At 39.8% G+C, this 21,308-nt stretch overlaps 2 protein-coding genes across 6 annotated transcripts in view; one reads left to right on the forward strand and one right to left on the reverse strand.

Annotated features, from left to right (window-relative positions):
- Positions 1 to 16,193, forward strand: part of JAM2 (junctional adhesion molecule 2) — a 35,688-nt gene extending 19,495 nt beyond the window's left edge. Inside the window, exons 1-10 of one of the 4 annotated variants that reach the window (XM_048045797.2) lie at positions 1,662 to 1,775; positions 1,872 to 1,937; positions 5,904 to 6,017; positions 7,269 to 7,421; positions 9,286 to 9,491; positions 10,921 to 11,023; positions 12,850 to 12,957; positions 13,721 to 13,736; positions 14,649 to 14,682; positions 15,454 to 16,193. In XM_048045797.2, coding sequence (XP_047901754.1) covers positions 5,942 to 6,017; positions 7,269 to 7,421; positions 9,286 to 9,491; positions 10,921 to 11,023; positions 12,850 to 12,957; positions 13,721 to 13,736; positions 14,649 to 14,682; positions 15,454 to 15,486 — 729 coding nt within the window. In that variant the 5' untranslated portion in view covers positions 1,662 to 1,775; positions 1,872 to 1,937; positions 5,904 to 5,941 and the 3' untranslated portion in view covers positions 15,487 to 16,193. Of the gene's footprint in view, positions 1 to 1,661; positions 1,776 to 1,871; positions 1,938 to 5,903; positions 6,018 to 7,268; positions 7,422 to 9,285; positions 9,492 to 10,920; positions 11,024 to 12,849; positions 12,958 to 13,720; positions 13,737 to 14,648; positions 14,683 to 15,453 lie in introns of those variants that run through there. The other 3 variants (XM_048045795.2, XM_048045796.2, XM_048045798.2) reach the window with 3 other exon arrangements.
- Positions 16,194 to 16,627: 434 nt separating this feature from the next.
- ATP5PF (ATP synthase peripheral stalk subunit F6) lies at positions 16,628 to 21,304 on the reverse strand. Of its 2 annotated transcripts, none has more exons than XM_048045799.2 (4): positions 21,161 to 21,304; positions 20,811 to 20,999; positions 19,062 to 19,186; positions 16,628 to 16,751 (listed from the first exon to the last, which is right to left on the reverse strand). In XM_048045799.2, exons 2-4 carry the CDS (start codon positions 20,978 to 20,980, stop codon positions 16,723 to 16,725), a joined length of 324 nt encoding a protein of 107 aa, XP_047901756.1. In that variant the 5' UTR covers positions 20,981 to 20,999; positions 21,161 to 21,304; the 3' UTR covers positions 16,628 to 16,722. The 2 variants fall into 2 exon arrangements, with proteins under 2 accessions (XP_047901756.1, XP_047901757.1); XM_048045800.2 differs by having other exon boundaries at positions 21,166 to 21,302.
- Between the last annotated feature and the right edge of the window lie 4 nt (positions 21,305 to 21,308).

The raw sequence follows: 21,308 nt of genomic DNA on the forward strand, positions 1-21,308 counted from the left end.
CTGCATGAGGTGATGCCAGAGCTGCCCCGTGCTGGCCCCTGCAGCCTCACAGCAGGGCACGGCCGGGCCCCGCAGCCAAGATGGCGGCGCCTCGCCTCGGGGGCAGCCTGGGGAAGGGACGGCAAACACCGCATGGCAGGGGGCCGTGAGGGGAGCGGTGTAATTGGCAAGTGATGTCTCCATCTTTATCGCAACCCGTGAGCTTTTTCGTATTTTTTTCATCCCTCTGTCCAGTTAAGGAGGTGGAGCGAGAGCGGCTGGGTGGGTGTCTGGCAGCAAGCAAAGGTCAACCCACCACTACAGGATGCCATGAATGAGCAACTGCTGTAGTGGTGGGGACTCAGATAGCTATTCTATTCGCTGCTCCATGACTCAGACGGCCACAGGAACAGCTTGGATGGAGAATTCCATCTGCAGTGACACACTTGAAACAGGGGATGATCTCTAATTGAGAGGAAAACCACGAAATGACTCGTTGACAGTATCTTTGTATGTAGAGAAAATGGCATACTCAGAGGTTTGAGAACCCCTAGCTGAAAGCCAAATAAACTCACACAAATGAGAAATGAGGAACATACTTTAACAGAAGTAATGAACAATCAAAATAAAATAGTAAGAAGCAGAGGATTCTTCATCTGTTCATGTCTTCAGATCAACATTGGATGTCCTGGGTATGCATAATGGGGGGGGCAAGAAACTGATTCTTAAATAAAGGAGGTCTGTACACACAAGAGAGGCAAATAGTGAGATGAGATTAGATTAAATGGAGTAAGGCTAAACTAGTTTCTGTCAGTCAGAGAACATTACACTCTTATTTTGAACAAGCCATATTTCTAAATGTTGTTGATGGCGAGAGGGACTCAGTTGTTGTTCATACCCTCTGTAGCAATTGTTCAGTTGGCTGATGCAGACATAGGAAATGGGATGTGAAATGAGTGTCCACGCTGTCTTCAAAACCAGTCTAAACCAGTGGAACTTGAGATGCTTTTGAAAAGAATGTTAATGTAAACTTGTGTAAGGAACTGTATTTATCTATTAATAAGCAGTTTTAACCATTTGGTAGACTTGTTGTCTGCCATGGAGTAACCAGAAAAACTGATGGACTGTTCTGCCCTGTAGGAATACTTCTGAATCATGAGGGAATGCACACTGGTGTCCTTTCTTGAGGAGAGCAGCTCTCAAGAGAAGATGTATAATGAGATGCAGTGAGGGAGAGGGTAGCTTGGTGGGGATCAATGCAGGGCTAATGGTGATTTCACGCATTTTGTCTGGGTCTCTCTTGTATTGAGTATACTGAAATTCCAAGAATGTATGCTTTTCTTTTTTCTTTTTTTTTTTATATATATCTGTTTCATATAAAACTATAGAAATGTTGACTCATGTTTTCTTCTAAGTTTAATGAGAATTTGAGGTAACCTCCAGTTACTGCTTGCATTTGTTATCCTGGAGAAGTAGTACATGGTATTCTTCAGTAAACAAGCCTGCCTTGTAATAGAAATACCATGGAAAATACGCTCATAGGTTAATAAAGTCTCCAGAATTAAAAACAGACTGAAATGTTGCCACAGTATAAAACAACATCTATTGTTTATGTAGTATTTCTCACATGTAAATATTATCATGGCATTGTAAAAGAGAAATATTACTATTTTTTTTACAGGTGCCAGGACAGAGAGAGAAAGATATGAATTGTTCAAGGCCACCCACGTGGCCAGTCCTGTTCTAACTCTTAGTCCCCATGCTCTCCCTAGCAGAGAATATCTAATCCATCCTGTGTAAGGAAGTCTCAAAAACATTGCTTGTAACTAGTGAAGCACCTATGAAAGTACAAGTTTACTACTGAATTGTCTTTTTTTTCTGTCCCCTTGCAGATCGTAAGGCGACTGGAATTTCTATTGAAACGGATAACAAAAATGTAAAAGCAGAGGAATTTAAGGGTACAGTATGCGTATTGCTCTGATTAAAAATATATGGGATAAATACATGCAAGCTATGTAGACAGCTGGGCAGTTAAGATTGTCTTCCTTTTTCCTGGGGGGTATTGCTCCTACTCTCTCTGTTGGCTCTTATTGTAACCTTAGTTTTGTCCCCACTTTAGGTTACTTGTGGAGTTGCACTAGATGCTCTCCAGAGGTCCTTCTCCACGTATTCTATGATTCTGTGATTTGTTTCTCAGTCCTGATATTCCACTCTATAACACCTGTCTGGTTTCCTTCCATGTAAAGTGCTGATAAATGATAGAAAAGAGAGGCATTAATTATCTTTTTAAAGACTGATGTCTTTAAAAAAAAAAAAAAAGGAGATAGAGGGAGAACAATTGTAAATCAGCTATTCTTGGTATATGTGATTTAATGACTATTTTTAATTGCCAATGACTAGAATGTCTGTTTTAAAATATACGCATATATTTTATTATCTATAAAGACAATCACTTTCAATAATCAGATACAGAAGTTAAGTAGGCAGGGAAGAAAACCTGATGTTTGGATAGGTGAGAAAGAGATACTAGTAGTGTGTAGGTATGTGAGGTTTGTAGGCTATGGGTTTCTTTGTTTTTATTGCATTTGTTTGGAATGCAGAGAGAAGGGAATTTGGGAATCAAAAGAACTGTTTGCTGAGGTTTAGGCTTTATTCATCCATCTGAGATAATAATGAAATAGTGATCTCTGAAACTGTCAGCTGTGTTAAGTATTTTTGTCACTTTTGAGGAAGAAGAATACATTTAGAGCTTAGTACAGGACAGAGGAGAGAGGAGCTTGATTGGCTTCACCATCTCTCTTCTTTGTCTTCTCTTTTTTTAAAAAATGTGTGGCTTGTACTTTGTTCTTTTCTTATTTCTATAATAGAGTGAGATTAGTTTAACATAACTAAAAGCTATGCTCTCTTCTTTATATGTAGCAGCACCAAGGGAACGGTAGCAGCTGATAGACTTAGCTATTCATCTAAATGCAGCTTATCTGAAATGCGTTTTTCTTTCCAACTCCTGGTACAGTTGAGGAGGGCTAATCAAATGATCGGCCTGGACCAGACATATATCCAAAGTAAACATTGTCCAGACCTCTCCAAGATCCCAGATGGTTCTTCCCAGAGTGGTAGATCGTGTGCTGATGCACAGCTTCCTGTGGGTCCACCATAATCAAAATCAAGTAGACTTGTTCTGGAAAATACTTCTCACTGATAACATTAGTATGAAAAAAAAAAAAAAAAAAAGGGCAGGAGAAGGGAACTATAACCAAAGAGGGATTTTATTATTGATGTCTCTGTTCCATGTTTATTCTTCATCTTCCATTCTATACCTTTTATCTGGATAAGATCAGTGGAAGGGCATTAATACTAGCATCTTCTGAAAGGAAGATAATGTGGCATGCAAGGCAGGGGCAGCTCCTTCAGGACAGAGGTGACTTGCTAAGCTGAGAACACTTCAGCTGAGTTGTCTCTGTGTCAGCTAATACAGACTAGCTCATGGGACCAGCCAGCTGTCACAAGGTCAGTAGCAAAAGCAAGCTGAGCTTGAGTGATGGCTTTTCTTTGTTAGAAGGATACAAAAACAAAATGGAAAGGAAACTTTAGCAAATCTTAAGATTCAGGAAGCCTCCACCCATCCACACAACCTGAAGTCAGGAACCTCAGGCTTCCTGAGTGCACAGCATGTTTTTCGTAGCAGCCAGCGCGTGTGTAACATGTTTCTGGCAAAGAATGCACTCCTGCCCCAATTTTTCTTTCAAGTCTGGACAATTTTTCCCCATGAGAGATTCTCAAGGCCACCAGCCTGGCCCCTTTGAAACATTTTGTTTCTCCACAGAACAGACCTAGGAAATGAGACAAAGGGGTGAAGGGCTAGATCTGCTGGTACCTCTTAATCACACTGCAGCCCTTTTTGCTGAGGTTGGAAACGAGGGTGACAGTTAATGCAGATGGACTGTGTGTTTGATCAGTGGATGTTTGCTTCCTGAAAACTAGAGAGGCACTGCCAAAACTTTGAAGGCCTTTGATCCGTGATGCTCTGACCTGTATTGGACGATGAGCAGTTGAGATCAATGGTGTATTTGTTTCTTTTTCAAGAACTCCTGGGAGATGCTAAATTTCACTTTATTAATAGATTCAGAGCCAGTCAGATGTGTGGCTGGAAACAGTATCAGAGGAAAGATTCCAGACAATTCTTAATAATACTTTGACTTAAAGTATTTGCTGGAGGAAAGAATATATATATATATATTTTCCAGCATGCTGTTCCACTGACAGTGGAACTACTGAAATGCTGAGTTTGTCCTGATAATTCGCCTACACAGCTCACGTCTTCTCTCTCTCTCTTCAGTTCCCCCGTAACTCTAGCATTGACCGTAGGCCACAGTTATTATGATGTAAGCTCCATATTAGAGATGGCATGTGCTTATGCCCTGCTGCGAGGGAGAAAGAACAATTGACCTGTTTGGCCTGGTTTCTACCCAGCTATGGCAACTATAGTAAAAATCAGTAACTCTTGAAATCTCAGCCTCTGTGTACAATGGTGTCTTACTGCCTGGCTGCTGGAGCCCAGCCCAGCGTGCCTGGAGTCCTGGGGGTCTTTGTCCCAAACTGACAAATGCATTTGCTGCTTTTCCTTTCGCAGGTTCAGTCAGTAGCAAGGCTCAGTGTGTATACCAGAGATGCATGTGCAGACTGCCACATACAAAGCACTGCTTTCAGCAGCACCCACATGTAGTACTACCCGGGCTCACGTAAAACATTAAGTGTAGAAGACCAAGCATCATTCCTCCACTTTGGAGTTTGGAGTTCACTGGTGGAAGTGCTCATACAACACTCTCTGGGTTCAGAAGCACATGCACGTTCTTGGATCTCCTGAGTCCTGGCATGGATAGCCCTGCTACCCCTGCCTGGACCCTGTGCTTCCTACTTGCCAGTTCACCCAGCCTGAGGTTTGCTAGTGAGCTACGTACCCCCAGGCACACCAGGTTTGGGGAAAGATACAGACATGGCACATACACCAGACACCTCCACTTCCAGCAGCCAGTGCTATAGGCTCGGGGGTGCCTACACCCCCAGTGTGACCCCAGTTGCTGGCCCCAAGTTCACTCAGTCCCCTCCCCTCCATCCCTTCCAGCCTAGCACTCCAAGCACATGTGCTTCAGGACTCGCCAACACACACCCCTCAGATCCATGGCTTTCCTACTGCTGACACAGAGGCTGCACTCGCTGGCACCACAGGCCCATCAGTTTACTTGGAGACAGATGGTCTTTGTCATTGTGTTCTGTCTGTCATATTTGTGTCTGTGTTTTTGTTTGTTGCTGCCCCCTTATTATTATCACCTTTGCATTGAAAAAGTCCTTGACTGGATAACCTTAATGAAACAGACTCTCACCTTCCACGTACCCTTAAAATAACCAACATGAAATTGTAACTAAATACACAAGTTACTTAGAACATTTAACCATCTTACTGGTATGTTTTTCATATGTGTTGTTACATATTTACTAGTATATTTACATATACATTTATTAGTATATTTACATATACTGATAATGAACTCGGAATGGTAATTCGCAATATAGATGATAACTGGGTCAGTGTCCTTTTTTTAATGGTGGTTTGCTCACTGACAAAAATATTGAAACATAAAATGAGGGTAGTAGTACAGAATCTCCGCTCATCCAACATGTGAATTTTGATCCAAAGGCCACCTAATTAATGGGGAAATTAGTAGTTTCTGTTTCCCTGGAGAAGGTCTGATGACATCGCTGTGAGGAGTAGATCTGGGCCTTGCTGACTGCTCAAGATATATGAAGAGGGAATGTTAATTTCATGGAACCTGATTGTGTACCAATATGATGCTGAAAGCTCTAACTTTCTCTTTTGCTTTTTGTTCCTTTGTTGTTGTTTGTTCGTTTGTTTGTTTCCTCCTTAGAGGCTATTCTGAGTTGCAAGCACAAATTTTCAAAAGGGATGAGTCTAAGAATAGAATGGAAGAAAATCCAGTCTCAAGGAGTTTCATTTGTGTACTACAATGGTGAATTTACAGGTAGGACAATACAAGCTTAGACTGATCATTTAACATGCCCTTCTCTAGCATATATATCAACTGTTTCTTGGGAAATAATAATAGGAAAATGACTGAAAGAGGATGCTCATGACTCTTGTACTGAACTGAACATCAGTCCTTCTGAGGAAAAGAATATTTCCTCAGGGGAAAACAAAGCTTTTCTTAATAAAATCTTCAGTGGTTAGTTACATTTTGAATGAAGTTAAATAAAACTGGAGACTAAGAAAAATGATTCTGCATGTTTATTGAATTTTTTTCAAAAATGAAATTACATTCAAACATAAACTCCTTTAAAACTGTTGAAAGCTCTGCACTCCTATCTTACAAAGAGGTTTCTGAAACCTCCTGTAGATCTGGGGGCTTAGATATGAATAATGCAACATTTTTTATATACATTAAAATATAAACTCAGCAATACCTTTTAAATTATTTGTATCTACTTTTTGGAAGTAGAATTTCTGCTTATATGTTCTTTAAAAGACATACCACAGCTTTATGTGTTGAAGAAAATACGGGTCTCTGGTACACGACAAATAAAGAGAAGTAAATAAAGACATATTTATATTACTTGAGAAGTAAAACAAAGCCACAGCAATTTTGTTAGTTTGTAGAGCTCGCAAGATGTGTTGATCTTGTTGATGAACTTGTTTTTTTCTGCATATATGTCATTTTAAAAGATGCTGGAACTCGTGATTCTGTTTGTGCAAGTAAGTTTAATTTCATAACAAGATGTAAAATGAAGAAAATCTCATTGTAGGAAGTCTGATGGCAATATCTTTTGCTAATTCCTTCAATTTTTTTTTCTTGACAAGTTAAAATGTCACATACTTTGCTGTGGTAAGAATCATTTCTGTAAGAGAAATAAGTTAGTGATTGCCATCCCTCCAAGTGGAAAATTATCTTTTTTTTTTGTCACATGACTACATCCATACATGATTTCTTGAAATGTTCACAGTTTACCAAAAAAAGTATTCCATCTTCCAACAAAAAAATTACATAGGTTTTTGAACTGAGGTTGTTGGTTTTTTTTTTTGGACTAAGTGGACAAGTTTATGGAAGGTTCTTAATGTCATGGGAGGGGGATTACGTGCTGCTCCTTGGTGATAGATGACCAACACTGAATAAATGAGCAATAGTGCATAAACTGTATGTGATTTCAGAGCAAGCCAGTGAGACATAGATGATTTCTATAAGCGATGACCAGAAACCACTGTTTGTTCTCTCTTAAAGGTGATCTTAAAGACCGAGCAGAGATGCTGAATACAGGAATCCGTATTAGAAATGTGACTAGAAAGGATTCTGGGACCTACCGCTGTGAAATCAGCGCAAAGAGTGAAGAGGGGCAACACCTAGGAGAGGCTACCATTACTCTCACAGTATTGGGTAGAAAGAAACTTTTTTTATTTGGGCTTCCGTAAAGAAATTGAATGATGGCAAGAGGTGCTGCGTGCAGGGTTGTCCATAGAGTGTGTGCCTGTAGGATTTTTGAGTCTTCCTTGGGTTGGGTTATAAACATACGTTCATGCATGGATTCATATTCTGTAACGTAGTTCAAAGAATGTAACTAGTTTCTTTATTGATATAAATGTGTATTTTTGTTGTCAGAAGTTAGCAAGTATGCTGATTCATGTGATGGTGAAATGTCTGTTTCTACAAAAACTGAAGTCGCTCAGTGGCTGAGAATCTAGATAAGCTGATCATGATGTTTGGCACCGGAAAGTCAGCATCTGTCAACACTTATCAAATATTCCAAAGCAGCAGTTCGTTCCAATGCTACAATCTCCTCCTGGTTTTGGAAGGAGAAACTACTGCAGTGTCTGCATGATGCCAGCTAGCAATCTGTGGACTTTATTTACAGGACAGAAGTTATTATTTTTTATTATTATTGTGGTTTTTTTTCTTGTTTTTTCCCCATTTGAGGAAAGGAGGGAAAACTGAATACTGAGCACATTGTTCTTCCATTGTCCCTCCGATTTTTTCCCAGTCAATTAATGATTGGTGGGTAGTTTTCTTTTTTTTTCCTCATAGGGAGGAAAGAAAGTATTTGTTTTGCAAGTTTCTGTATTTCTTATTAGAAAAATAATTGATCTTTAAAAACTGTCTCAAATTTCTCCATAAAATATAATAAATTCATGAAGTTTTGCTTAACTCCGATAATGAGGTAACCACACTTTTTCCTTCCTTCTTCCACTCTCTCAACAGATTGCCTTTTTAAAACGTAGCTTCTTAACTTAAAGTTGAGATCTTGGAGCCTGAAGAGAGTGGTGGGTGTTAGTGTGTCTTGTGCACAAAACCTTTTGAAAGTTTATGGGAGTTAGGTGTGTCTTGTTTTGTTTTTAGAATTTTTGCTTTTAACATGCATTTAACATGCATGTAACATGCATTCCTCATCACCATTAGTTTTCTTCTGGGTAGTCAAGGTACCAAAATAAAATCAAGTTCCTTTTCTGTTGACGTAATAAAAATTGGAAAAAAAGACCTTCATATTAATGACAGAGCTGTCCTGCATCTGTGATGCAGAACCTGACAGAAATTTCTCTGAATACTCCAGCAAAACCTAAGGAAAGCATTTGAACACTTTCCACACTGATTTTCACTGCTCAGAGAACTATGAAAGAAAAATGCTAAACAGGTACTTGATCGGGAGCAGGGGGAGGAGTATGCTTTTTTTTTTTTAATTTAAAATGAAATTGGTAGACAATTGCTTTTCATCTTCTATTTAAGATTCACACTGTGGCTGTGATGATGGCCAGTCTTGTTAATTCTTTCTGACAAGTGCTTTTCAAAACACAGTAGACTTTTTTTAATACAAAAATCTTTTTACTCCTCTCCACTTCTGTTTTTAAATATTAGTGAGGAAAAAAAAAAAACTGCTGGACTCCAGATTCGCTGAGACATCCCTCCTCTGTCTGGGAGCAAGAGGTCCCACAGAGGCCTCCGCAGAGGAGTGGAACAAGCTACCGAGGGTTTGGATGAATATGCATAGATTGGAGACAGGATGACACAGCATGTGGTGGGGGAGGCTGGGAGCAAACCTCTGCCTTCCACTGCTTTTAGCAACTCACGAATTTTACAGTGCTCTTCAGTAGCAGGACTCTGCCTTCCACCCTGTCTCCAGAGCCTCTCTATTCATTGCTGTGGTAGTTGTTAAGCACGTGCACAAGTTCACCTCCTCTGTGACTCTCAAACTGTTGTGAGATAGGCAGTAGTGATAAGACTGCGTAACAAGTGCAATTTAATTTTCCAGTTGCTCCAACTACTCCAGTATGTGAGGTACCCAGCTCTGCAATGACGGGAACAGTGGTGGAACTGAGCTGTAAGGAAACTGAGGGGTCCCCTCCGTCTGAGTACCAGTGGTACAAGAACGGGGTTGCCTTACTGGGTAAGACAGGAACAGGCAGTGCTAGAGCAGCAAACATAACTTACACCATGAATAAAAAGTCCGGCACTCTGGTAAGTGTCATAACAACTCTGTAATAACCAGCTATGAAGACCAAATTTACTGTTTTGTACAGTGATGCTCCTTGGCTTAATCCAAGGCACAAGGTCTCTGTCAGAGATCAATGTCATGCTGAAATGTGCTAACGTGTATAAGGTACAGTTTCTGCCTCAGACCAATGACAAGCCATAGAGATTGAGTGTAATAGGCAAGCTGGGTGAATTATAAGGTTGTAGTAATGATAAATGAGCAGAATCTAGCAAATAAATGACAAATTTCACCTTGTCAGTTAGTCAGCCAGTGTGAGGTGAGAATGATCTCTTAGTATGTCAACAGAGTGGTATTTGATAGCACCTTAAAATCTAAAATAGCAACTTCATGCACTTCAGTGGGAAGTGCAGCAGCACCAAGGGCAGTCCAGAATCTCAGCAATCCAGTGGCATTTAAAGGTTCCAGTCTTGTACTTCTGTTGTCAAGGGGAATGAGTAGTGGCTTTAAGTAAGCTGTGTTTTCTGTTATGTTCCCCCCGAGAACTAGCCATCTTTTTCTCATTCCATTCTGCCCCTGTGCTGCATTATAGCTGATCCTTCTAAAAATAAAAATTATATACCACTTACTGTGCAATGTAAGCTGATGGTTTTTTTTGGAAGGGTCATTTTATGGACATCCTGCTCTTGTGCATGATCAAATTCAGAAACTACAGTGTGCCTAATCATTCAGAGGTGCTGTGGATCTTTCAGTGCACTGTGGAAATTCAGTGGGCTACTCAAAATTACTAATCGCTTCTGAAAAATCTTAATGTATGGGATATATTAAAGGGAGAAGATGTAACAGGCCTAATTATAAAAATAAATACAGAGAAGCACAGGAACTGACATGAGGTCAGCATCCATTTTTTACTTTCTCACTTGAATTTTTACATCAATAGTATTTCATAAGTAAAGCAGTTCAGCATTTCTCCATTGGAATCACATAGAAACTGGCATTTCTGGGGGAAAAAAACTTGGAAAATATATTTTGTACTATGTTAAGTATTTATTAATATTTATTAATACTTACCATGTTAAGTATTTATTAGGTATTTATTTATTTTGTAAAACGAACACAGTGTTTTGATTTCAGGGATTCTGAAATGGGAGCATGTCTAAGAAAATACACTTTACTGGAAAGTGCTGATCACTGAAAAAGAAACTCCTTTTAGATATGCTCTATCTAGTTAAAATATCCATTTAAAATGCACACTTGGACCAGTATCTGAAGTTAAGTATTAGGGGATGTGACTAGAGAGCAGAATCAAAAGGAACGTGAGACTGAAATTCTCACTTTCTTCGTATTTTTGGAAAAATATTAACTGTTGATATGTCAAATTTTCTGTGCTGTAGGAAATTCAGTTTTTTGTGTTTTTCCCTATTCTCATAATGGTTTTGGACTCTGTCTTAACAGCTATTTAACACCGTTACAAAGAATGACACTGGAGAGTATTTCTGCGAAGCCTCCAATGGGATTGGATTACCTCAGAAATGCTCAGTGAGGCGAATGCAAGTCGGTATGTGTCAGAGCAAAGAGGGGCAGAAAGCAGTCTTGCAATTGGATTGATTTCATTGCATGATGCAGCTGAGAAGCTAAGACAAGACTGAATTACAGACTACTGTTTGATAATGGCATTTTAGGGGAGGAATAATATTCATATATTAAGAGCACCTTATACATAATTATGGTGGCTACCTAAAGCATTCCTTTTTAGCAGCAATATGTCTCACTGAGTTTCACAAAAAAAAGCACCTAGCTGAGTACTTTACAATTACTGCAGTATCCAGCATTAAGGTTGCGAAACACTGAATGTCACAGAGCAGCAGTATTCATACGAGGTCCTTAATGCTTCAGAATGGTTTTGTAGATGTTGTACAGCATAATTAATGTACCAGTCCACTCACTGTCTTTTTGTTTGTTTGTTTCTGGGATGTTTTTTTGTGTGTGTTTTGTGGGGCTTTTGTTGTTACATGGTGTTTGTTTTAAATGAATAGCCTCCCTTTTGAGATGCATTTATGTGAGATTGTCGTGTAACAGATCAGAGCTTTAGCTGAAAAAAAACTCATTCATACCTGCCAGAGGAACATGGAATGTACACTGACTTAAAAAAAAAAAAACAGTCCTGCTGCCTTTTTCTTTTCTACTTGAGCAGTGTAGGTGAATTGTAATACTGGTTAACTAATACAGTTACTTAGCAAAGGTTGGAAGGCTAGAATCTATAATAATCCAAAATGTGTGAATGTTTTTGCAAAATATAAAATTAGCTGTTACAAATTTGCTATGAAAAAAAAAAGATAAAGAGATGTTTAAAGTTTCTAAAAGGTCCTAACAAATACTGCACAAAAGCTTTACTATTTCCTGTTAGTACTCCATAAAGAAGTTGTCTGGTGCTTTCTTATAACTTAGTTGAAAATCACTGTATTAAAGCTTTTAATGAATTCCTGGTTGATTATAAGCAAGTATTCTACAAGCTACCAAGAGAGAATTCCTCTATTGTGGAAATATTCACCCAAGTTCTGAACTGCTGTCAACCAGCGCACAAAAATTGATAGGTTTGGTGGAAAAATTCCCAACTATGTATTAACGTATGCTTAAAGTCAGGATCCAAATAAGTAATTCATCATATAACAAAAACAGATCAAATAACAACAAACAATTTTTTTCTGCTTGTTGGTGTTTTTCTTTTTGCTAAAATGGATGATTGTCTGAAGCATTTAGGGATTATATTGGGAAATGGGCATAGGCTGTCGTCTTCAAAATAGAAATGGCTGCGCTTTTCAGTAGCCCAGTGTAAAATTTAACTTCAGGTATATGTGCTAATATTTTTTTTTGGCCTTCAGTGTGTTTAATTTAAAAGCCTTGCTGTTTAAAAACTATTTTAAAAAACACTAAATTTTACATAATTCACCTGAAGAGTTCTTCAGGACTGATGCAACACTCACCAGCTGTTTCAGTTATTTTAGGCAAACTGTATAAAAATACTTGTTTAAATAGACTAAGACAAAATATCTTGAAGTCTTTGAGACATACAACTTGAATACTTACTGTGGGTAGATATAAAAATAAATTGGTATCCCTTGACCTCTGTTATTGTTCCCTTACTTTTGTGTCAGAGTAAGGATTTGAAGTGTATGAAGCGCTCCTCTTACTGTGGCTGTGATACAGCAATGCTTTTAGACAGTTTATCCACATCTGCATGTTGGTAACTAATTTATAAACCTTGGGCCAAATCCACCCATAAATATAAAAGGAACATGCATTAATTAGGAAAACAAACAAAAAACAACAGCTAATGGAACTTTTTAAAATTTATAGCATTGGATTTCTCTTTTATAATTACAGATGACCTTAATGTAAGTGGTATCATCGCTGCTGTAGTATTCGTGGCACTGGTAATGGCATTATGTGGCCTTGGAGTATTTTATGCCCAAAAAAAGGGTTATTTTACAAGTAAGTACAGTAAAATCACTCTTTGTTTCAAAATATAGGGCTGTAATTCTGCTGATTGTAACATCCTCCTTTTCATGAAGACTGTAGCTCCATGGTCCTAAGCTAAAGTACTCTTTAGCACAACAGCAACTTTACTGTGCAGTTTTGTTCTGCCTACTTCTACCATAAAAGATACTGTAAGAATGAAGATGTTTGTACAGTTGCACAAGGCCACCAGACAGCAGTCTAGGAAAAGCAACGAACAGAACCCTGGTTTCCAGAGCCTCTTTGCTCTAGTTTCGAGAGGGCATGGAAAAGAAAGGCACCATGAAAACAAGCTGTACAAGCTTACTTGGAGTTCAAAAACAGTTTTTTGAGCAGTTGAGTTCTGATGAAGTAATTTACTGGCTCCCTCTTCTGGTTTGCGGTGAAAGTGCACATGGAGAAAACTTGCTTTTGGGGATTACTCACAGAAGCTTGACATCAAGCAACTTCTCCATAGCATTTGTGTTAGTGCCTGTAGAGTTCAGCACAGCAAAAAGGGATCCCAAATGCCAGAGTGGGAAAGGCCACTGCCTGAAAGTAACAGGGTAACAGAGCTGATGTTAGAATCCACGCTCACTTAGAACGTTTACCTTTGAAAGCAACCTAATCTTTTTCTGTTCAAACTCAGTACATCAAAATGAGAAATTTCATTTAGCAACTGAAGCTATGAGTTAATATTTCAAACAAGTTTAAGGAAACTACTGTTGTGCTAATTTTTCTTGTTTTCCCCCCCCTGCAGAGGAAAGTTCTTCCCAGTAAGTATCTTATTTTTTTATACAAATTATATGCAAGTCACCATAAATTTAATCTACATTTCTGATGACTTAGTAACTGTGATACTTAAGGTCTTTCTGTTCTGATTCTCATACAGTGGCTTTTTTGAACACTGAAATAAACCTGATTTGGCACACCAACTCGTTTCCTCATTAGAACCAATGTGCTGGTCAGAAAATGAATTATTATTATTGTGATAAATGTGCAGAGACAAGTATTTTTTTGTAGTTATGGTGTACACCCTTAACTCAGCTAGAGGCATAGGTTTTTTCTCATCAAAACCTGATAAAAGGTGCTCAGGGCCAAATTGAACCATAACTACAGGTTACTTCAGTTTTGTAAAAATATGACTGGTAGACATTGTAAGGTCTACTCCTTTGATATGAATTTATTTAATGCACTTAAATTGCCACTAGGTAATTCTTACTAGCAGGTCAGAATTCCTCAATCTATTTTAGTGCTCCCACATGAGACTAAAATCATGTTTTCTTGGAGGTTGGGTGGCCTCCACATTTTTTATTTATTGATTTTAAAGTTTATCTTACTGCTTTTAGGTAACGGCAGGTAAAAAGCAATACAGTAAGGAAAAATACTATTTTAAAATACTGTGATATTTATACTGGTCATGAATTAGACAAAGCATAACTGGAAGCCTTGAAGAGTCAGTCTAGGGAAGGTAGCTTGGCAGTGGTTCATGAAATAATGACAGCTGTCTAAAAGCATTCAGTGGATTTGTTAGAGATTTTGTAATTTATTTTTTTCCTAAGAGAAAAAAAATTAAGCATTACTGGAAATCAGGACAAATGCATTCATAAATAAAGTTGTCGAAGGGCTAAAACAAACACCAAAAAAGTCACTGTTTAACCTAATTTCCTTTTCTGTTCTATTAACAGAAAGAAGTCCAACTCTCAAGCTATGAGTGAAAAGGCAAGTATTTTGCATTTAGTAGTGTGTTTACATTTTCAGGTTCCATCAAAATTCCTTAGATCTGTGATGTTTTTGCATGCACTCAAAACCCTACATGCCACTAACACCTGGGGAAAGGGAAATAACAATAGTTATTGTCCATTAACCATGCCATTTGGTGTGAGGAAGAGTTCCACTCTGATGTGCTTGTGCATATTAGTTAACCAAAGAAACTGAACGTCAAACAAGCACCAAGGCAGCAGTGACAGAAATTTGGGGCCTTAGTTCCGCTTAAGACTAATATTGGTTAAAAAGGCTTGATTAAATATGGAAGCTAAAATTGTGGGTTGGTTTTTTTTTTTTTTTTCCTGTTTGCTCAATGAGAGAGCTCAAAGGATTTAATTGCATATACATTGTTCCAGCTTTCCAAACTGGTGCAAAAAGAATGAAGCTCCAACTAAAGCTTCAACTAGAAAATTTCACTATCTACAGTTTAAGGCTACACTAGTAGGCTTAAAAGGTGTCTGAAAGCTACCCCAATCCTTTAATCAAAACAGAGCATGCTGAAGAATGATGATACTTTTACCTTTTAATAGGGTATTACTTCTGTTCTGTGTAACAGTACATTCTGTAGGCTTTCCTTTATAGAAAGAGCATATACTGATAACTGACAGTGTTTCAGGTGTGCTTCTTGTCAGCCTGCATGCCTGAGTTTCTTCTGAAATGCACATTAAATGTTAATGTGGTTAAAATATTTGAACTATTACTTATCTATTACCTTCCTTCATTTAGGATTTCAAGCATACCAAGTCCTTTGTTATCTAGAAGATTTCAGCCTCTGTGAGGGACATCAAATGACTACTTGTTATACAAAAATATCAAAGGGATTTTTGACCTCTATTCTGTAAATATTGCTTCCATGTACTACACACGGAAAGTAGGAATTGCTATTGTTTAGATCTAGTCAACCTAATTGTTTTTTTTAATAAAAAATAAAAACAAAAAACAAACCCTTAACTTAAAGATATAGCTAAGTTGAATATACAAGTCAATTTGTGTGATGACTTCTCATTTTGTTGAGGCACACATGCAGCAATAAAGGACTCACGCTTGGAGCTTGGCATAGTCTATCCGAATAATTTTGACAGATGACCTTGTTACCAGTACTTTTACTACTCAAATCTCCAGCCCTGTCAAGGTCTCAAACTGTCCCCCAGTTCTGATTCTGTTCTTACAAGTACTTTGACAACGTACCGGGTTTGCCAGAGCCATCTAGAAGCGTGTAAGTAGTTGCTCAAACTTTAACTCATTATTCTAGGAGAACAAAGCTGCTTTGTAATGGAAGCCCAAACATTGTTTTATTGTCTAATATAAAATGCCTACAGCATCTCTTCTTCGAGGAAGCGTCTGTTTCTGTGGACTGCATATGTAACTTCCATTATGAAAAGAATCATACCAGCACAACTGAAGCTGTAGTATCTGGACCCTAATTACTGAAGCGTTACAAATAAATAGTTCTTCAGAACCTGAAATGTGCGTGTCAGTAGTTCAGTGACTGAAGCTTAAACACCACAACCTCATTTACAGGTTTCAGTCACTTCTATAAGGGTAATCCTTCATCACTCATGTTCATTGATGCAGTGTAAAATGAGCACATTTGTACCTATCGTTTTGGCTCTGCAGGTCCTTCACCTCCCTTGGACTTCGCTACAGATTTAGGGTTCTCTTGTGATTATTTTTTTTCCTTGCAGAAGCTTGACATACTACAAACTCCGGAGAAAAAAAGTAGTTTATTCCAGGTGCATCACCATTGGGATTATAATCTTATCAGCACTAAACCAGTATTTGCCAAAGGAGTTCAGTAGTTAACAGTGAGAAGCGCTACTTGCTGCCTCCCTAACTGTAGGAGTTGATAAGCAAAGCTAACTAGGATCCCCATACACATAAGAACTTCACACTTCTGAAATCAAACTTAAACATCACATTTATTAAATTACAACTGAGGCCATGTTCAGCAACTCCTTGGATGTACACTGCTGTCTGGAGTACAACCGGCAGAGATCACTTCGGAGTCTCCTCAAAGTTGGGCTCTAAAGGAGGAAGAAGCAGGGCAGAGAAAGGGAAAAGCCACGTTAGTTTCTTTTTATTCCAGCCTAAAATACCACCATTCATCTGCTACTTAAAGACAACTAAACTTTCAGCTGGCAGGCCAAGACTTGTACATTGGAGTCTACACCTCCACTTACTTGGAGAGGGATCTCCCTGTCCTCATCTCAACCCACATGCTCTCTTTCTCTCCTGTCCTTCTGAGGAGAGGGCAGTTGGAGAGCCGTGCAGTGGTGCTTAGCTGCCCATCAGCTGTTAAACCACCACAGTAGCATTAAAGAACAAACTACACTTGAGGCAGGGCTTACCACCTTACAGTTGCATATAGTGTGGTTTAAGACAGACGTGCCCCCTCGTAACACTCTACTGCAACACCTTTTAGCAACAGGTGAGGTGGGGGAAAAAGGCAGACGGGGAACTGAAGAAATCAACCAGAATGTTACTAGACAACGTGACTACTACTTCCAACTTAGCTCTGATACAAGAAGAAGCAACCAAGCTCTTCTGTCCTCTTGGTTCTTGTCTCATAGCTAATTAAGTGAACGGAGTGCACAATGTCAACTCCACTCAGCAAACGATAATTTCCACGTTATACAAAAAATACAAGGAACAAATTCTTGATGCCAAAGGCACAAACTCAAAGTAGTAAGAGTTTTGACACAGCGGCTATTAATGCCTGTTCCCTTTGCTACGAGGCGTCGGAAAGGTAAGACTCAGTTTATAGGAATCTTCACTAAAGGAAAAAACAAAGCATCTAGCCACAGTCTTGAGAACTTGTTGAAGTTGATTAAAGGACAGAGAACAGTGATAAAAGAATGGGTAACGTGGTGTCGCCCCCATTTATTTGATCTGTTCCTACTGCCACGTAAATTGTTTCATTACAAAAGAAAAAAATCCTGAACTTTAATATGTATTGTTTCACATATTACATAGAAATAAAGCCGAATATAAATAAACCACATCCCTAAAACTGGGAACGGAAAAAAAGAAACACCTCTTTTTCTGTGGGGGAAAAAAAGAAACACCATAGATCTACTTGACAGATGCTCTGTTTTATTTGCACCGGTAAGAATTCGACACCAAATTCTTCCTCAATCCAACTGAAATACCACCAAAAAAAATTAAGGTGAGTTCCTGGTCTAAACCACAATTTCTGGTTAGTCTGATCAGAATTCCAGGTCACTGACTGTGGTGGGGTCAGCCATGGCTGGCTGCCAGGTGCCCCCCAAGCTGCTCACTCTCTTCCTCCTTAACAGGAGAAGAAAATAAGATGAAAGAGTTCATCAGAAAGTGAACTCAAGATAAAGAGAAGATCGTTTATCAGTTGCCCTCTTATGCAAAACAGACTCAACTTGTGCAAGATTAATTTATTGCCAATGAAAAATGGAATAGGACAGGGAGTAACAAAAAGTAAAAACACCTTTCCTACAGATCCACTGTCTTCCAGGCTCAACTTCACTCCTTTGTTTCTGACTTGACTGCATCCCCCTCCTTCACTGACCTTGGTGTCTGCAGGAATTTTTTATCTCACATATTTTCCTCACTCCTTTCACAGCTGCTGTGCAGCTTTTTTTTAACCCTTCCTTAAACCACAGAGGTGCCACCAGTGCCACTGATGGGCTGAGCCTTGCCCTGCAGTGAGCCTGCTGCAACTTGCTGTGCCTGATGTGGGGACAGCCCCTGGTCTCCTCGCACAGAGGCCACACCAGCAGCCCCCTGCTACCCAAACCTCGCCATGTAAACCCAACGCACTGCCCCCTACAAAATATTGTGGAATCCCAGCTGCCGGCTGTTTACTGATTATGGGAAAGATGTCTTACCCCCCTTCCCAACCTGACTGTAGGTAAGGCTGCTTGAGAGCAACGGAGATTTTGAGGTGTTCTTAAGAGAAACAACACAAATGAGTCTGTCATAAAACAAAAACAAAAAAAAAGTTTGCCTTTACATCCTAAGATTACAAAGTTTATGAACCACAGTTCGGATGATACAGACTGGTTTCCAAATTACAGTCTGCTGACCTCTTTGGGGAGAAATAAAGATGCCAACAACGGGCCATTTGGGGCTATTTCTTTAGGGCCTGTGAAAGGTAATTAAGATACTTCACTCTGCCTGCAAGTCTGGTCAAGCCTCAGTATAAGTTCACATCCGAACTGGAAAAATAAGGATATTCACTGAGGGTATCTCAGTGAGATTAATGGTCCAGATAAAAACCAAAAGGGAATTAACTATGTGAAGACCAGTTAGTGAGCGTTACTTTATTTGCAATCAGAAGTTCAGTAAGATTGTTAACTCACCCTCAAATTTAAATTCTGGGAACTTGGTTAGATCTCCCTCACCGTACATCCGTTGAAGTCTAGCAAGCGATTCGTTCATGTCTTTCTGGAACTCAGGGCCTACATCAACAGGCCCTCCAGCTTGCCTAAAAAAGAAAAAAAAAAAGTTCTGATACACAGTTCAGTTCTGAAATTTTATGTGGAAGTTCTACATTTTCATGGCAATTTATGAATTACCATTTTGACAATCAAGCAAATAATTTAGAGCATTTCCAAAAATCGATATAAGACACACCTTAGGGCCTACTTATCTTACAGATAAAGAACATTCTCAGGGGTAAGTGCAGGCTTTCTGCTACAAATAGTGAAAATCCAAGCTACAGAGGCAGCCTTTCGAGACACAAAACTACAATGAATATCCAGACTTGCAGGGCTCTGGCATTTCACTTGTGCCAGGTGTGACTTCTTGACAAAAATGTGATTTGTACCTCTACTATTTCTGAATTAGTGATCTTAGAAAAGCTGAACTTCAGTTTTGCAAAGAGAACATGATTTAAATATTAAACAAGCAAAAAGAACAAGAGACGGCACCATGAATTCATACAGATTCAGAAAGGAATTTCTTGGGATGCATGTATAAAGTAGTTAAAATAGTACATCCACAGATTACTCATGCTCCACAGCGTGCAAAAAAACTATTGAGTGCCTTTACTCCCTAAGAAGGAAGACATTAGCTGTTCTTTAAGGGGGAGAAAAAGGTGTACCTTTTCTGTTAGCTTTCCAACTGCAAGCCTTCTCTTGCTCATAACAGTATCAATACGTGTTGCAGGAAAGCAAGAATGGTCATTCAGAACAGTCTCAGAGCAGAGTTAAAGCCACTCAATTTTATTTGTTTTTTGTAAGCAAGCCAAAAACTTTTCAGTATGGTCAGTGTGCTAATACGGCAACTTTCTCCTGAACTAGAGGAAAGGACTTGAATCTTGTTTTCAACACGGTCAACACCACCTTCCAAATATATTCTTATAGCAAGATATACCACGAACAGAGAAGAAATATCCCCAAGTATCAGCCAATATGTCAGTGGTTTCAGGTGTTCTTTTGAAATGCAAAAGCTAAACTTAAACCCTTGCTCTAAACTTAGCTTTAGACCTGGGAATACATCCTGCTAAAAACTACCATTCTGTACCAAAGAAATCTGTCGGCAAAAACTGCACTGGCATATTATATTCTACAAACAAAACAAATCATTATGCCAGCCTTCCAATTTTAAAGCTAAGTATATTACGTGAAATGCTTTTATTCAGCTTTATGTGGGGTCTCATGGGTTGTTTAAAGAGAAACTCGACAAGAGACTGCTATTCACAGTTTCCCTGCATTATGCTTATTATAGTCTTTCATGCCGTCAAAGGGTTGTTAATCAGTGATTGGTTGCATAAGGAAGTGTGCAAGAGGTAAGAGTAGGTAAGACAAGAGAAGCATAGCTGGAGTTGGGCTGGCTGATCCTTGTGGATCCCTTCCAGCTTGGGGTATTCTGATTCCATTACCAGAGGGAGACAAGTTTTGAGTATGAATTAAAGTGGATGCCATTTGAATGAACTCAGTCTGCTCCCAGTGATCTAAGCACCTACCAAGGTGTTGCTTGCTGACACAGGAGCACACCTGCAACATGCAAGGCCCAACTACAACGTTAACCTATGTCATAATTTGTTAAAATCACCTTTCCCCCACTTTTGCCCCCTGCCTTAAGGCTCCCCCCCCCCCCCCACTCACTTGCTCTTCGTGTTGTACTCCCGGATCTTGTCCAGGAACAGCTTCTGCACCGGGTCGAGCTCCTTCGCCCTGTTGAAGGCCACGGCCGAGAGCCCCACGTTCCTCCGCAGCTGCACCCGCACTGCCGCGCGCAGGAGGGCCGGGACGCGCAGCAGCTGGCGCAGAACCATGGCGGCGCTGCCGTTTGGGCTGAAAAACGGGGAAAAACGCGCAGTTACCTACACCCGCCGCTGCTATAAACACGTAAATACGGTACTTGGTGCGTACGCGGGGTAATTAGCGCGGTAATTAGCCGTTAATTAACGCCCCCCCCCCGGCGCCCCCACGATGCCGGCACCCGCCGCGGTCACCTTGCCTCGGCCGCTGCACCGCCGCCGCGCGGGGGCTGCTGGGAGCGAGGCCCGGCCGGGCTGCGCGCGGGGGCCGCCGGGAGTTGTAGTTCCCGCCGGGCCTAGGGGGTGGCGGCGGCAGCAGCGGTGGTGCTGGTGGCGGCGGTGC

Source organism: Anser cygnoides, chromosome 1 (genome assembly GCF_040182565.1).
Source record: "Anser cygnoides isolate HZ-2024a breed goose chromosome 1, Taihu_goose_T2T_genome, whole genome shotgun sequence".
NCBI classification, from domain to species: domain Eukaryota; kingdom Metazoa; phylum Chordata; class Aves; order Anseriformes; family Anatidae; genus Anser; species Anser cygnoides.

Coding starts and splice junctions, on each gene's coding strand:
- ATP5PF (XM_048045799.2), bottom strand. CDS start 20,980: ATGGTTCTGCGCCAGCTGCTGCGCGTCCCGGCCCTCCTGCGCGCGGCA. Junction 19,187..20,810: donor GAGTACAACACGAAGAGCAA/GTGAGTGGGGGG, acceptor TTTCTTTTTTAG/GCAAGCTGGAGGGCCTGTTG. Junction 16,752..19,061: donor CCCAGAATTTAAATTTGAGG/GTGAGTTAACAA, acceptor TTCCTCCTTTAG/AGCCCAACTTTGAGGAGACT.